This window comes from Megalops cyprinoides, chromosome 8 (assembly GCF_013368585.1).
Source record: "Megalops cyprinoides isolate fMegCyp1 chromosome 8, fMegCyp1.pri, whole genome shotgun sequence".
Lineage (NCBI taxonomy): Eukaryota > Metazoa > Chordata > Actinopteri > Elopiformes > Megalopidae > Megalops > Megalops cyprinoides.
The window spans coordinates 9584648-9598795 of record NC_050590.1 but is presented as its reverse complement, the minus strand read 5'-3'; the positions used below and the strand labels follow the sequence as shown (position 1 = coordinate 9598795).

Sequence of the window (14148 nt, the reverse complement as noted above, 5' to 3'; positions counted from 1 at the left end):
TTTTTACCTGTAGGACTTTGCTCAAAGTTCCAGCCAGACAGAAAGCAGAACGGCCCAGCAAGAAGGTGAGTTTCAGCTCCAGCAATTGTTCGCCGCGTAACTGCCCCCCCCCCCCCCCCCCCACGATGCTTTTGCACTTGAATCATATGCAGTCTCTGGGATTTGAAAACTAACGGTAGTAAAGATGTTCAAATATCACAGTAGGTCAGTTATCTTTTCATTAAAGGCAAAAAAAAAGTGTTTTGCTTTTATCATTTGGGTAGATTTATTGTGTATAAGGGCTATCCTTTTCCTGGAGTGAAATTCAGGTATAACTTTGATGCAAGGAACAGGGCTCTGTGGCCCTTTTTGGTCCACCTCTTCACTGCATTTTTTATCTGTTTTCCCCTTCTCTCTTATTTCTCTCCTGCAGAAAAAGTGTTGCAGTCTCTGGACTACCTCGAGCTGTCAAACCGTTTCCCCCGGGAACAGTGGGACGCAGCCCTGCAGTTTTTCCTCAAGAAGCAGGACGATTGACACAGTTTCAGGGCATTTGTCTCTTCTAAACAGCATTAGTGGGAGCAAATACTCATTGAAAAACAATGCAAAACGGAACAGTATAAATATCTTTTCACTTTCCGCCCTCACAGTTAAGACTGAAGTCGGGTTTCACGACCAGGTCTGTTTATTGCCACTGCAGCTGAAGTAAATGACAGTCTCCATTCACCAACAACAACTTGTTGATCCCCATTGTTGATCAAGCTGATTATAGTTAGTTTTGAGGCTATTTTTATATACAGTGCATTGCAGATGTTGGTGAAGGAATGTGGTTTTGAAGAATCAATGGAAATTGGAAGCACTCTTAAACCAGTCTGCAAAAATTCCAAGTAACTAGAGTGTGTATCACTTCTTGTTTTTACATTTATTTCATTACCCAGCCTTTTTTTGTGATAAGCCTGGGGATTGTTTCTGAGTTTACAGTTGTTATACCATGATGTTAGTACTCATGTCTGTAATTTTCATTATCTGTATGTCCTGTACATAGATTTTTTTTGAGCCATTTCTAAGATATGTATATTATTTTTGATGCCTTGTTTTGGGCCTAAGCTGTTAAGCACTGCAGAAGAACATAATTTATTTAATAATTTACCTATGTATGACCCGTAATAAAGTATTTATCATTACTTATTCATAAATGGTTTTCTTTTGTATTCATTTAGGTATCAACAAATGGTTCTCATTTGAGATTTTCCCTAATTGTATCTGTGTAATATTGATTTAAAGAAGAGGATGCTCTACAGATGATATTCATGATCAGCTTTTATCTGCTATGTTTGTGAGTTTGGAGCTTGGCAACCATAGCAACTCCTACAGTGTTTGCAGGAGTCAAAACTTCAGGATCCCCTGTGCTTCTTAAGCAAAATCAGCTGGTGTTATTCATTCTCATAAGAGATTTGGACCTCAGTCTCTCCTGCTCTTTTAGTTGACATACATTATGTGAGTGAATTAAAATCATAGAAAAGCAGACACTGACTCATTTCACACTTTCTCATCACCCTGGAGGCTCAGAGTACATTATAACATGTTTTTGACAATGCTGCATTTTGGGTGTGGTCCATTCGCTTATAAGACCAGTGGTTCCATGGTTGCACAACCCTATAGGTGCCCTGGCCCATGCAGTTATTATATGTGTGTCTGACGTCAGCTCTTTGGAGGTGATATGAGCAAGCAGGTCATTCACTCACTTCTCAACTTGAGTCCAGACATTTTTCCAAGAAACAATACTGGAATTTGTTCCCAAAAAGTTTGATTTTGCAGTGTGCCAGAACTTAAAACCTGTATTTTTTATTCTTAAATAGCTTACCTCTTTTCATGCTGCTCTAAATGTCTGACACATTTATTTTAGTTTTAGGTATGTTACAATTTTCTGATGCATGCTTTTTTTAAACAATCACAGTTTGTTTTAAAATCTGGACTTGGCGTATTCAGAGTAAAATTTCTGTGACAAATATCTGTTTTGAATCTGTTTTGAATGTTTGAAAGTATTTTTCAAACATTGTGAGTTGAGGCATCAGTGAGGGAAGCACAGGAAATGCAATCCGTTCTGGGTTTCACCATTTATTATTTTTTATAGGGAATTGCCGAAGAGCGTTTCTTGTGGATTACTCCATCTATTTTCATTCGGCCTCCTGGGGTAGCTTGCGCGGCCGCTCTCTCGAGAGTCGAGGATCAACATTGTTTGTTTTTCGTTCTGGTTAATGACAAGCATAGATACACCCAATTGATAATGCTGAGAAAAGGCGGAGATAAGTCTGACATTATCAGATATTAGTCAAATGTTGGGAAACCTCAAATGTTTTTAGTCAGTGTACGTAAATACACGGCGCAGCGTATATACATTGGTTATTGTTTAATTGCCATCGGTTAATCGTTATTTTATAGTAAATTTCTGTACAGAGCACCTCCAACGAGAACAATGTCTTAGAAGATTAAAACGACACTGAAAATCAACGAACTCTGGAAAGGGCGTGTCATTATCTCACCCAAAATGGCATGTTAATTGTAGGCCTGATCAAGAAGAGTTCCAAAAGTTAAAATATATGAGATATTGGTTCTTATGTCGCGTTTATTATACCTTTCTTGGTTTTTGAAAACATGTTTTGGTGTCGAGTAGGCGTCTATGATGGATGTAGAGACGATGCATTTGATATTTCTAATATTTTGCAGTAAAAATAAGGATTGAATCATTAAATTCTGGGTAGCAGATAATTTTACACGCTAATCGGTGTATAGTTTTTCTTTTTTCCTAGAAGATGATTCATTGACTTGGTCCACTGATAAAACTGGTCATAGTTTAAGTGTGCGCATAGGCTAGTTAAGCGTTTTGCCTAAAATAATGTCCATGCCATGACTGGCGCTGCCTATTTTAAGTTCTGGGGTCAGGCATTACTGATGTATTTTATGTGTACACAAACTACGTTTTCATCTGTACTGATGCATTCGAAGAAAATGCATTTCTTCGAATACGTTTTTATACTATATTTTTAAATATCCCCGATATTTAGGCTGTTGTTGATGTCCGATGTGGTATGGTCGTTAGAAACCATATGCAGTCATCGACTGGAAAACAACAAGAACATCACGAAATTCTTGTTAATACATTACTTTAATATCTGATAGACGTCTGTCTTCATGCAGTTGATATTTAGGTCCCTGCACAGTTGCGCTTACACCCAGGCATGGGGCCTGGTTTGTTCATTTGTCGCAATGCGAGCGTTTATCTGACATGGCACTTCTGCAATACCAGTAGCCTACTTTAACAAGACTACATTATGTGTTGGTCATATTGCTGCACGACATTTCCCCCTTTCGGTTTATAAAAGTCTGACTAAAAGCATGATGTCACTTTTTCGCGGATGATTCTGTTAAATCATAATTTATCTTCAGATGGCTTCTGAGCCTATTTCCATTTTGACTCAACGCTAAAAGCAATCATTGGAGCACTTATAAAGCAACGTCAAATTTAAGACATTTTTTCAATATCGTTAAAAATTTCGAACTTAAATAAAACAACATAACTCAAACCCAAAATTTAAAATGGCTTTTATTTTTTCAGATGCGCCATGCCCGTTGCAGTTGAATTGAATAAACCCTTCAGTTCACTTCAAGAGGACATTTAAGTAATGCCCATTATATTTAATAAAGAAGCTATTTGCTTTTTGTCGAGAGCTTAAAGACTAACAAGAAAGATGAGCCTTTCATATATGCTATGGAAAGACCTGAAAGACATGAAAACTACCGTTTAAGTAATGGGGAGAATTAACAGCTGACCAGCCAATATTAAAGGATAGGCTCAAATTTTCCTTACTCCCAGTTATTTTACCGTGAGGCCTATTACTGCTTTGTGGGTTTGTATCCTGGAATGGAAGAATACGTGCTTTTCACAGGATTTGTACGGCGAAATCACACCAACAAAATAGCAAATTGCTGGAAATGCAGGTGATATAGGCCTACTCCTCAGCTGCTACCTGGACACTTGACTTGAGTAATTATTTACTTCGCTGTTATTAATGAAACTAAAATTCTTATCTCACACTCTCGGTTCCTTAAAAATTCCTCAGATACTTAAATTATGGCCAATCATTAATTTTTTAACATGCTTACTTACGAGTTTGACTTGGGAAAGAAAGCACTCTATTACCAACCTATAAGATTATCAGAAATATGCATGGCAAGGACGGGACAACTGAAAGGGAAAACTATGTTATGCTCTGCTCATTAAGAAAATCCATTTTTGTTGTAAGAATTGACTGAGGACAGAAGTCTGAACTAAGCTGGGAACATTGACAGAGAGCCAATAATTTGTGCATAAGCACTTTGTCAGGCATAGGCACTGAAACGACGGACTTCTCAGCAGAGTTTGCGACTTGTGTTATTAATTGGTCCGGCTTTCTATCAGTGTTAAGTAAAGGTTTTAACTGCTAACCCAAGATTGTTACAGCTTTGCATATGGGACAATAAACTCATTCCATTGTTAAATGAAAGCCCACCGTCGGTTTCCATCAATGCCCCTTGTGCTAGCAATGCGACTAGGGTGCAGTTTTCAGGTAACTGAGTTATTTCCTGCCATCAAAAGGCATCCTCGGGGACAAATTGTCGAGGTCTGAAATGTCCAGAACACCTGACCTGGGCATCTCGTGTCCAGCGGCGATTCCCAGTCTGGAACAAAAATAAACCGAGGACACGCCAGAGTGGGCTTCTGAGCTGGACTACGCTTCCACTCCGCCTCCTGTTAACCAAAGAGGTAGGTTTGTTGTGGCTTCAGTCAATGTATCGTTTGCAGGTGATGCCAAGGACAGATAAGACGCCGCCGATCCCTGCCCTGCGTCTAGACTTGTGACTTAACAAGTGAAACTGGATTGATCACATCAGAAATCCGGGCCAAAAGACTGAAAAGTCAGTAAACCCCCTCCCCTTTTGACCTCTCGCAGTCATTCTTAAAATAGTTACCAGCATGTTAAGGGTCAATAATATTCAAAATAGGATTTGACACGTTTAATTTCGTTACGGTTTTCTGTGCTTGACATAATTGGAAACAGTCTCAGGCTGGCAGCTTAGCATGTAATTTGGATAAAATTAATGTTTATGCATCTGCAGCCAAACCGTAATGAAACAACCAATCACTGTTTTATAATGTTAAAAACCATTTATGCAATTTGCATTAATGTGCATGTTTCAGACGACGTAGAATATCACCTAAAACCTCAATATCACTTTAAGACTGAGGCTACAGAAATTAGGCCTTTTTACTTTGTTTGCAATTATAGATAGACTATTTTTATTCTAGTATCATGTTAATAAGAATGAAATTGGCTAAAACCTAATATTACAATCTCACAACGGATTATGTATCAATTCAGAGACCGACATCATTTCCTGTTACAGATGATGTAATTATTGAGTCATTAACTCTGTTCATGATTCTCACAGTTTTAATGAAATTACATGTTTGTAATTGATCATATTTAAATTGACTGGAAAAAGACTTTGTGAGGCTACACGAGGTCCTCCATTTTCTTTTGAATGTAAAACATTAATAAAGACCGAGACCCCAGAGATAAATAAGTATTTATATTAAGTGTCACTGAGTCTTGTCTTCAGTAAGATGGAAATGAATGGAAAAGAATACAGCTGGTAAATACCTATGTTAGATGTAAGACCAGCAGGCCTAGTTTTTAAAGACGTAGCCTATATGGTTTTCAGTTCTCTAAATTCGGGCCGTCATTTTAAGATGAGCGAATTTGGATGTCTGGATTACTTCTGTTAGCAACGTGTGTGATGATCAGCTAACAATTTTGAATTAATCTCCAATTAATTTAATATATTTAACACTGGTCAATTTGTATATGAAACGCAAACCGTAGGCCTTTTCTGCTTGTGATTTGAGTTTTATATTACAAGGTAAGGCTCCCATACAAACTTTCTGAGACATAAAATCGGCATTTAAGATGATTTTATTAAGATCAGTTATCAATCCCTGTATGAACTGTTGTTTTGACAATAAATAACAATAACTTACTTCTGTTCGAGAGGCTCAAACAATCTGTCCTCCGTCCATTAAGATAAAATATTTTACAACAAGAGTCTGTTTCATATCATCTCCGGAAATCATGCGCATTACGACAAACGGGGTCTCTGGACTCAGTAACAAAATCTGAAAAAATCACATGTTGAAGAAACAACAACACATTGATCACCATGAATGAAAAAAAAGGTTCATAACGCTCGACACAGAAGAGTCAGTGGCTCCTGGTAAGTTTCAGTAAAATTTGTATATCCATCACGCAGCCATTTCCCCCGTTTGATTCACGTGGTGACGTCATGGTACTGGCACTTGCTGGTCGCAGATCCTCTCGAAGCTGAGATGTACAGTAAACTATTGAGAAAGCATCTTTTGCGTGTGTTGCTGGGGGGTGGGGGTCCACAAACTCAGCAGCATGTCGAATCCTTTTTTGAAAAAAAAGTCCTTCCTTCGACGTTGTGGTAAGCTTGTCTGGTCTGGTCTCATGCAGGTTGTCGGGAGCATGCTTGTCCAGGGTCTGACAGTATTGTCTGGTCTCACGTCTCGACGGGACTCGGTACCATGCTGTTTGGAGTGTCTGGGAGCTGGGACGATAGAGAAGTCACGTCGCTGCCCGAGGAATTACCCAAGGAGCCTGATTCCGAAAAAGACACCTACAAATAAAGGTAAAATGTCATGCCGCTTGAAAACAACCATCGATGTATGGCAAACTGGCTCAAATCGTAATTGCAGACACAACATGTGTTATATATATATATATATATATATATATATATATATATATATATATATATATATATATATATATATATATATATATATAATAACTCTAAAATCCTTAAATAACGAGAGAGGCATTATTTACACAAATGGCCATCCAAGCCATTCAAGCCCTCTCTAATTGTAATCCAGCAATAGTGCCAAAACTTGTGTTCAAGCCGCATACTGGTCCAGTGACATACTATTTTAGCGTACGCATGGGACATCAACGCACCGAAGCATGACAGTAGACATGTTACAGACTCAGTGCAAGAGTGGAGGGGGAGAGGACTGAGAGACATTGACAACAGTATTACTGGAGAATGATGGCCTTCTGAGACTTGACCACAGTCCCATTAAGAATCTGAAGGACGATCTTGGAAGATATTGATTTTACGTTTACCCATTTATCATTTATTTTGAAAGCACGGTATAACTGAAATTAATGCAATGCTGTCCGTTGGAGTGGATATTTACCCCCTGTAATAATAATACGCCGATACAGCATTGGGAAACATCCACTCGGTTTTTCTGGATTTCAAATTTAGGGAGGATTTTCTTTCCTAGTGTGTTTGTAAACATATTGATATATCAAGATGCCCCCAACCCCTACCCCTTACCAGCTGCTGAAAGGCAGGCTGCTCCAGATCACTCTGCAACGCGAATTCGCTTAAGGCTTTCCAAGGCGGTTGGTAAGTTTGCACCTCAACTGGGTTACCTTGAACAGCGTTTTCATGTCGAATTGGACTGCCTGCTACAAGAGGCGTACCCGTGAGTCCCTGGAGATTCTGAAAAAGAAAGAAAAAAAAAACAGTTGGCTAAACAACAAAAACTAGCATGTTAGAATGTAAACACAGCATTATTTTTAATTAATGTGCAATTTTCTCAGTCAATAATACAACCATAGTACAACCACAATAATTTACTTAGTCGTAGGAGTTACGAAAAAAACATGGAAAAATCATTATAATCAATCAAATGTATCACAAATTCTCTCTCTATCTCTCTCTCTCTCTCTCTCTCTCACACACACACACACACACACACACACACACACACACACACACACACCTTTTCTGAGGTACATAGCGTAGCATGCCTTTTGCCACTGATTAAGAGTCTATAGAGCGTGTTCCCTCATTGGTCATCCACAGAGAAAACACCCTTTAGGCATGACTGCGTAAATAAATCGCCTGGCTTAATTTCCAATTACGAAAGTAAGGTCGCGTTACATTTTCTCACCTATCTAGCCAGTTTTGTGTTGAATTTCAGGATGGAATAAACAATAAATGTTACGGCAAAACTGCTTTAAGAGTACTTATAACCGTGCCTCAAACAGCGAGGCAAAACGAAATCCAGAAGTGCAGTTTTATTTTTTGGACTGCAAACTATGTCACTAATACCAATCATGCTCTTGTATCCGTGCAACAGTGCCCCTGAAAGTGTCCTGCAGACCCATGTTACAAAAAGGATTGTAGCATAATCCATAGCATATAACAGAGATAATAATACATTGAACAATAAAATGTATTACTTTCACCTGAATGGTGGCGGGAATTAACTTACAAAAATGCTTACAGTTTTATCACTGTGTTGCTGTTGTTGAAGTTGCTTCATAAGAATAGACCTCTTCTTGTCTTTACAGCGTTTGTTCTGGAACCAAACTCGTATGACCCTCGGGCTGAGACCGGTCATTTCCACTAGTTGTTCCTTCATTAGTGCGTCCGGTCTCGGATTAGCGTTGTAGCAGGTCCGGAGAGTGTGAAGCTGTTTCTCGTTGAGCACCGTCCGCACGCGAGTAGTCTTCTCGGATTGCTTGTGGACGTGGTTTCGGTGTGGTGGTTGTCTCACGGATACTGGGTCGGCTGAAGAAATAAAAACAACACCTTTATGTTTAAATATAGGCTTTTTCAACGAAGGGAACATGTATTACTTCCTACCGAGAGGTAGAAGTTTACGAGCAGGTCTTCCATTTTAGAGTCAGTGAGAATGTAAGATATTATTTAAAAATTTCAGCCATTTCATACCTTATGGTTCACTTTTAGCTTCAGAGACAAATGTACGTTGATTATTTTGCAGAAAAATAATGATCACTTTTTACTCATTGTCATCATTATCAACAACATTAGCAGTAACATCCCAGGAGGAAGTACTTCGTAATTCATTTTGAAATTAATTTTAACACGATCAAAACATGACTCGAACCTTTCCGATAATGGGACAGTGATGTAAACATTCCAAGAATATCATTAGGTTTATTCAGACCAGTTCCTTTACTCATTCTGGCCCATATATACAAACAGAATGTGCTACAGTTCCTTTAAAAAATAATAACAGAATGTGTTCAAGTTGATATGTCGAGGTATACAGGTCAACAGCACTACCAAACCAATTCCTTTACAAAAAAAAAAACCAAAAAAAAACATAAAAAGTTCAACCCTCAAAGAACATTCCAAGTCCAAGTCGACTACATATTCAATCAAAGCTGATATTTTTTTATTTTCAAGAAATACTGTCCATATGTACAACTGTGGAGCACTATATACACACGTGTTTCCCTCTCAGATAAACACATTCCTGTTTAAACTCCAGAGCCTCAGGACCATTCCTGCAGGTTGACGATTTAATCTCAGGACGAGTGTGTTACGTGGTATCAAACCTTAATATTATTTATTCCATGATATGCGTTTATAACAGAATAATTAGAAACAGAAATACTATTCCGGTACAAAACCCCCGTACTGCATGACTTGAAACACACAATATGAATCTTCAAATTTGGGTCTAGTTTTGCTTACACTAGAGTGGCCTGCAGCTGGACACAGAACGAAGTTCTGTATTCATCATATGAAATTATTTAAATCGCCAAACAGGTTCGGTTGAAACAGCATTCCAGTTAAGCCATTTAAATTTCCCTTCTGTAAATTTCTTGAATGTGTATCATTTTCCATTGGTCCCAATAGGCATAGAAAACGGTTGGAAAGAAACTATATTTCGTTCAAGATTACGTCGTGCAGATTCAAGGCTACACTCCAGGAGTGAATTTCAAAAAACGCCTCGTATGTTTGTTTTTAATGCTCGCAACGATTCTGTGATATTGGTGTATTCACAGATCAGGATAAAGGCAACGTTCAGAAATACACATCTGAACGTCTCTTAATAATAGAGTTTTACATTAGCAATACACTCTCATGAATAAGATATGGAATGAAAACGCATTAAAAGGCATTTTAAACAACATCAATGACCCTGGCAGACATTCCATTATTCCATCATAATACCATAATGTTTTGATCATTAAATTAGACACAAGTTAATCCATTGTTTTTAAGTTAAAAATGTGTAAATAAGTTAACAAAAATACGCAGACTTCATACATTTTACGCACAACTGTTTTTTTTTTCTTTTTTTCTGACGATGATTATTTTAGTTAGTTTTGTTCCCTGACGATGAGGAATTTTTTGAACTATTGTAGAACCGCATTTCCAGTAATATGAGGAATAGAATTTTATAATCATGAATTATTGTTATTGTTGCTAAATCGGTCCTGTCAATTTCGAGACGAAAACAGTGGTTTGACTGACCTGCCATGTGGAGTGACCGACTGGAGTGAATGTGTCCGGGGCTGATAGGACTTCCCGCGGAGCCTCTCTCCATTAGCAAGCTGTGATCAGCCCGACACAGCAGCTCTTCCTCCCGCAGAGAGAACTCATCCCCAGGCAAAAGTTGCCTGCTGCACACCGAGCACCGGAAACATTCGATGTGGTACACGTTTTCTCGAGCTCTCATCACGAGATCGCTGCTGCTGAAGCCGAGGTTACATTTTGCGCATTTTATCCCAAACAATCTGTGAAGAAGACAGGAATGAGTTTAAAATTGACTGAATCATTGATCTGATTATAAAATAAAAGACCACATGACTAACAGGGATAAAACTAGTGTCATATTACTCTATGTCACTCACCCTTTCTTTATAATAATAATAATAATAATAATTATTATTATTATTATGTTATCTTTTTAGAATAAAATAGAGAATTGTATTGTGTAAAACGAAAAAGGGCATATGTTATCTGCTTAAAACATATAAAAAGCGCATATTCTGAAAATGATAATATTGAATGCTGTTTGACTTCGTAGGCTTAATTTTTCCTTCTTTCAGGAAAAAGAAATCAGTTGAATGTAAGACAAACAATGAAAATGGTTTGTAATAATATCAAAATCATACAGAAACTAATTATGCTCTTGTCATGGAATTTTATACACAAATTTGTGGTAAAATAGCAAGGGCATTTCACTGTAACTATCTTGTATTTGTGTACTGTTAATACACAGTGTGCTAACACATTCTTTAAAACAAAACTCCTACCTTACATAATCTCTTTTGCAATACGTCTTGCCATCCCGGACGAAGCAAGTGCACGTTTCATCCAGGTACTGACTGCATTCCGCGCACTTCAAACAGGCTGCGTGCCACTCCAAATCCGGGGAAACTCGTAGTATATACTGGTCAAGAATCTGACTTCCACAGCCTACACACATTGCGATTCCGGACTTCTCTGTGGAAAGTGCATTGGTTGTCACTATCTCAAAGTGCATCGAGCACCGTTACTCATACCTGCGAATTGTATTCGCATTTATACACAACACGCACTAATGTATCATTGTTTCGCTATCACTTTTTCCAGAGTAACAAAACTGACATGCAAATTTTACCATGTTGGCAACAATATCTAACCTCGACTGGTGCGACTAAACTGTTTACATACTAGTGCAGGACGAAGAATTTTATTTTGCATAGTTTCGAAACTGTCAGTAAGAATGTTCCATTTCCATCACGATGCAAATTTTAAAATGTTTAATGTGATTTTTCTAACTCAACAAGTTGCACCGTCTTCAGAGGAAAAAATAAACAGAAATTACATAAAAAAGACTTTGCATCGGGAGTATTAAAGGGAAACGTTTGGTTTCTGATTTAAAACACAGAAGCCTGACATCGTTTGCATGCGCAGCCCAATCAATGACAGTAAACCATGAAATGGGAGTTTATGAAAATAAAACATGATTGAGAAATAAATCATATGACTTACTTTTGGAATGATCCCCCATATCACCCAAGAAAGAAGAGCTGAAAATAATATCCACCATACAGGACGGATGACGGAGAGTGTGATAGATGCAGAAAGGAAGCTGGAAGCTGCCTGCCCAGTCCGTCGCCTGGCTAATAACTTCTCTGTTCTCGGAGTGCAGCAAGGAGAAGAGGCTGCAGTGTCCCACACGCAGCGTGACGTCACATGCAAACTTGGAACCCAGACACGTCAAAAAGAGGCAATAGGCGACCTGTGCGAAGTGATTGGTGAGGAGAAGACAATGGATTAAATATACTTTGTGCACTCATGAGCTACAACTTTTGAAAAGACAGTCCATGCACAATGTATATGTTCAATAACAAAAAAAAATTGTAATAGCTGCTTTTGAAATAACTACTTAATAATTTTACGAAATCAGACAAATTAAACAACGTAAAACACTTATCATAATGGCATTTCTGTATAAGAAGCTGAAAGAAACACCAAGTATTTACGGCTATCATACACTTACTTATCATTAGTTTTTATTTGCCACATACCATGTAGAATATTTTTACCAAAATTGAATTATTTTAGGTATGTGTTAGAAATTGTGTTATATTTCCAACTGGGAATTTCCTTAGCAGAATTTTTGTTTGTAGGAGTTTGTGCATGGATGTTTCTTATTATATACACACATGGTATTGCAAGGTCCGACAAATATATGTTCAACATTTTTATAATGCTTTAAACAAATCACAGCTGATTGAATATTCGAATGCTATATTAGATGACAATACCAGTTTTGATTTCCTGGCGTTTGCGTTCGAAAAGAGGGCCCTCTACTGGAACAAAGGTATTACTACGATAAGGTGTGAGCGCTCTTTGCTTGATCCGTCCATCTAATCGATTTATTACATTGTTCAAGCAACGGTGGAGATTCAGTTGGCGAACAAAAATTGAAATACTGAAATCGAAATCACCATATTTAACCATTAACTTTACAAAATGTATCATTCGGCCTGCACTATTCCACTGTTATGCGCTGTTCATATATAGTAATTAAAGCAGTCAATACTCAGTTAAATAATCTGATTAAATGTGTTATAAAATTTAGTTCCATTGTAAAAGGCGTTTTGAAAAGCGAATATGCAGCTCCCGCAGCACCGCCAAGGTCTACATCCCATGTTTCAACGACCTTCATTTTATGAGAGAAAAAAGCACAAAAGTAATTGCACTCATTTTAGGCAAGATAAGACGATTTTGTTTGCCTTGTGTGACCTGAGCCCATAATCGATGGCGAATTTCTTCTGTTTGCACCAACATCTATTTCCTCAAATAACACATTTACCTGTCCAACCTACCATGGGTTTCTGCAGTTGTGCCCTGGTGATTTTTAATACACGATACCTTTACGGTCAAGATGTATATTGAACAGCTGCGAAGTAAATTAAATCAAAAGCATCATTTCCAAGAATGAATGTAAGCTACGTCTCAAACAATAAACCTCACAAGTTGCAGCCTACCCCTCCTCCCGTTTACTTTCTCATGCTGTAGGCGACGGTACTGATCAACGCAATTATCAGTACGTTTTCTAGTAGTATTGTACACCAGTTCGATGTCCTCGCAGTAGCCCACTGTATTGCATTGTGGAAAAGCTCTTGAATTGTTAATAATAAAATGCAAAATCAACAAAATTAATGACTCGGATGACAACGTTTCACTGATGAAGAGCTGAGTTAATCTTTTCCGCCATAATATTTCGGTATATAATTTTTCATTTGAAACACTGTAAATACTCTCTAAGTTGTGAAAATGTGGTGGTATACTGTAAAAACAAACTAATATAACAGAATTTGTCAGTTTAAAAAGGAGACAAAATGGCATGCTCAACAATATATACCTACATTCAGAAATATCTGCATTTATATTGCTTTTCATAAAAAAACAACATAAAGACAAGTGTTTTCGTTTGAAAGACTTCGTTTCAAGTTTGTTAATATCGTGATGGGAACGAAGCCGATGGACCAAAAATTCCCGTTGACGCATTTGTAAAACGATCTTGGAACACTCAAGATTTCGATATATTTCAGATTTTGACCTTAATGCTATAGACAAACTATATAGACTCATTTATTATTTCTGAGAGACACAGAGAAAGATCGTTTGCAACAATAATAACAACATTCAATTTTGAGATTAAATGCATAAAAATCGTTATACTGTTAACTGATTCTTTTTGTCGGTGTATGGAGCGAC

General features: G+C 37.7%; 2 protein-coding genes across 4 annotated transcripts in view; one reads left to right on the top strand and one right to left on the bottom strand.

Annotated features, from left to right (window-relative positions):
* scaper (S-phase cyclin A-associated protein in the ER) overlaps positions 1-1137 on the top strand; it is a 97549-nt gene extending 96412 nt beyond the window's left edge. For both annotated transcript variants that reach the window (XM_036534965.1, XM_036534964.1), the window contains 2 exons: positions 14-65; positions 413-1137. In XM_036534965.1, coding sequence (XP_036390858.1) covers positions 14-65; positions 413-516 — 156 coding nt within the window. In that variant the 3' untranslated portion in view covers positions 517-1137. The remainder of the gene's footprint in view (positions 1-13; positions 66-412) is intronic.
* A 5460-nt stretch (positions 1138-6597) lies between these two features.
* isl2a (ISL LIM homeobox 2a) lies at positions 6598-11968 on the bottom strand. Of its 2 annotated transcripts, none has more exons than XM_036535732.1 (6): positions 11911-11968; positions 11190-11379; positions 10384-10667; positions 8399-8685; positions 7441-7608; positions 6598-6714 (listed from the first exon to the last, which is right to left on the bottom strand). In XM_036535732.1, the coding sequence occupies exons 1-6, from the start codon at positions 11966-11968 to the stop codon at positions 6598-6600; spliced, it is 1104 nt and encodes a 367-aa protein (XP_036391625.1). The 2 variants fall into 2 exon arrangements, with proteins under 2 accessions (XP_036391625.1, XP_036391626.1); XM_036535733.1 differs by having other exon boundaries at positions 10405-10667.
* Positions 11969-14148: the final 2180 nt, after the last annotated feature.

What these genes read in the sequence shown, in the direction of transcription:
- isl2a (XM_036535732.1), bottom strand. Translation starts at nt 11,968, where the DNA reads ATGGTGGATATTATTTTCAGCTCTTCTTTCTTGGGTGATATGGGGGAT. An exon ending in TATGGGGGATCATTCCAAAA is followed by an intron (nt 11,380 to 11,910) that starts GTAAGTCATATG and finishes CACTTTCCACAG; the next exon opens with AGAAGTCCGGAATCGCAATG. An exon ending in TGCAAAAGAGATTATGTAAG is followed by an intron (nt 10,668 to 11,189) that starts GTAGGAGTTTTG and finishes TCTTCTTCACAG; the next exon opens with ATTGTTTGGGATAAAATGCG.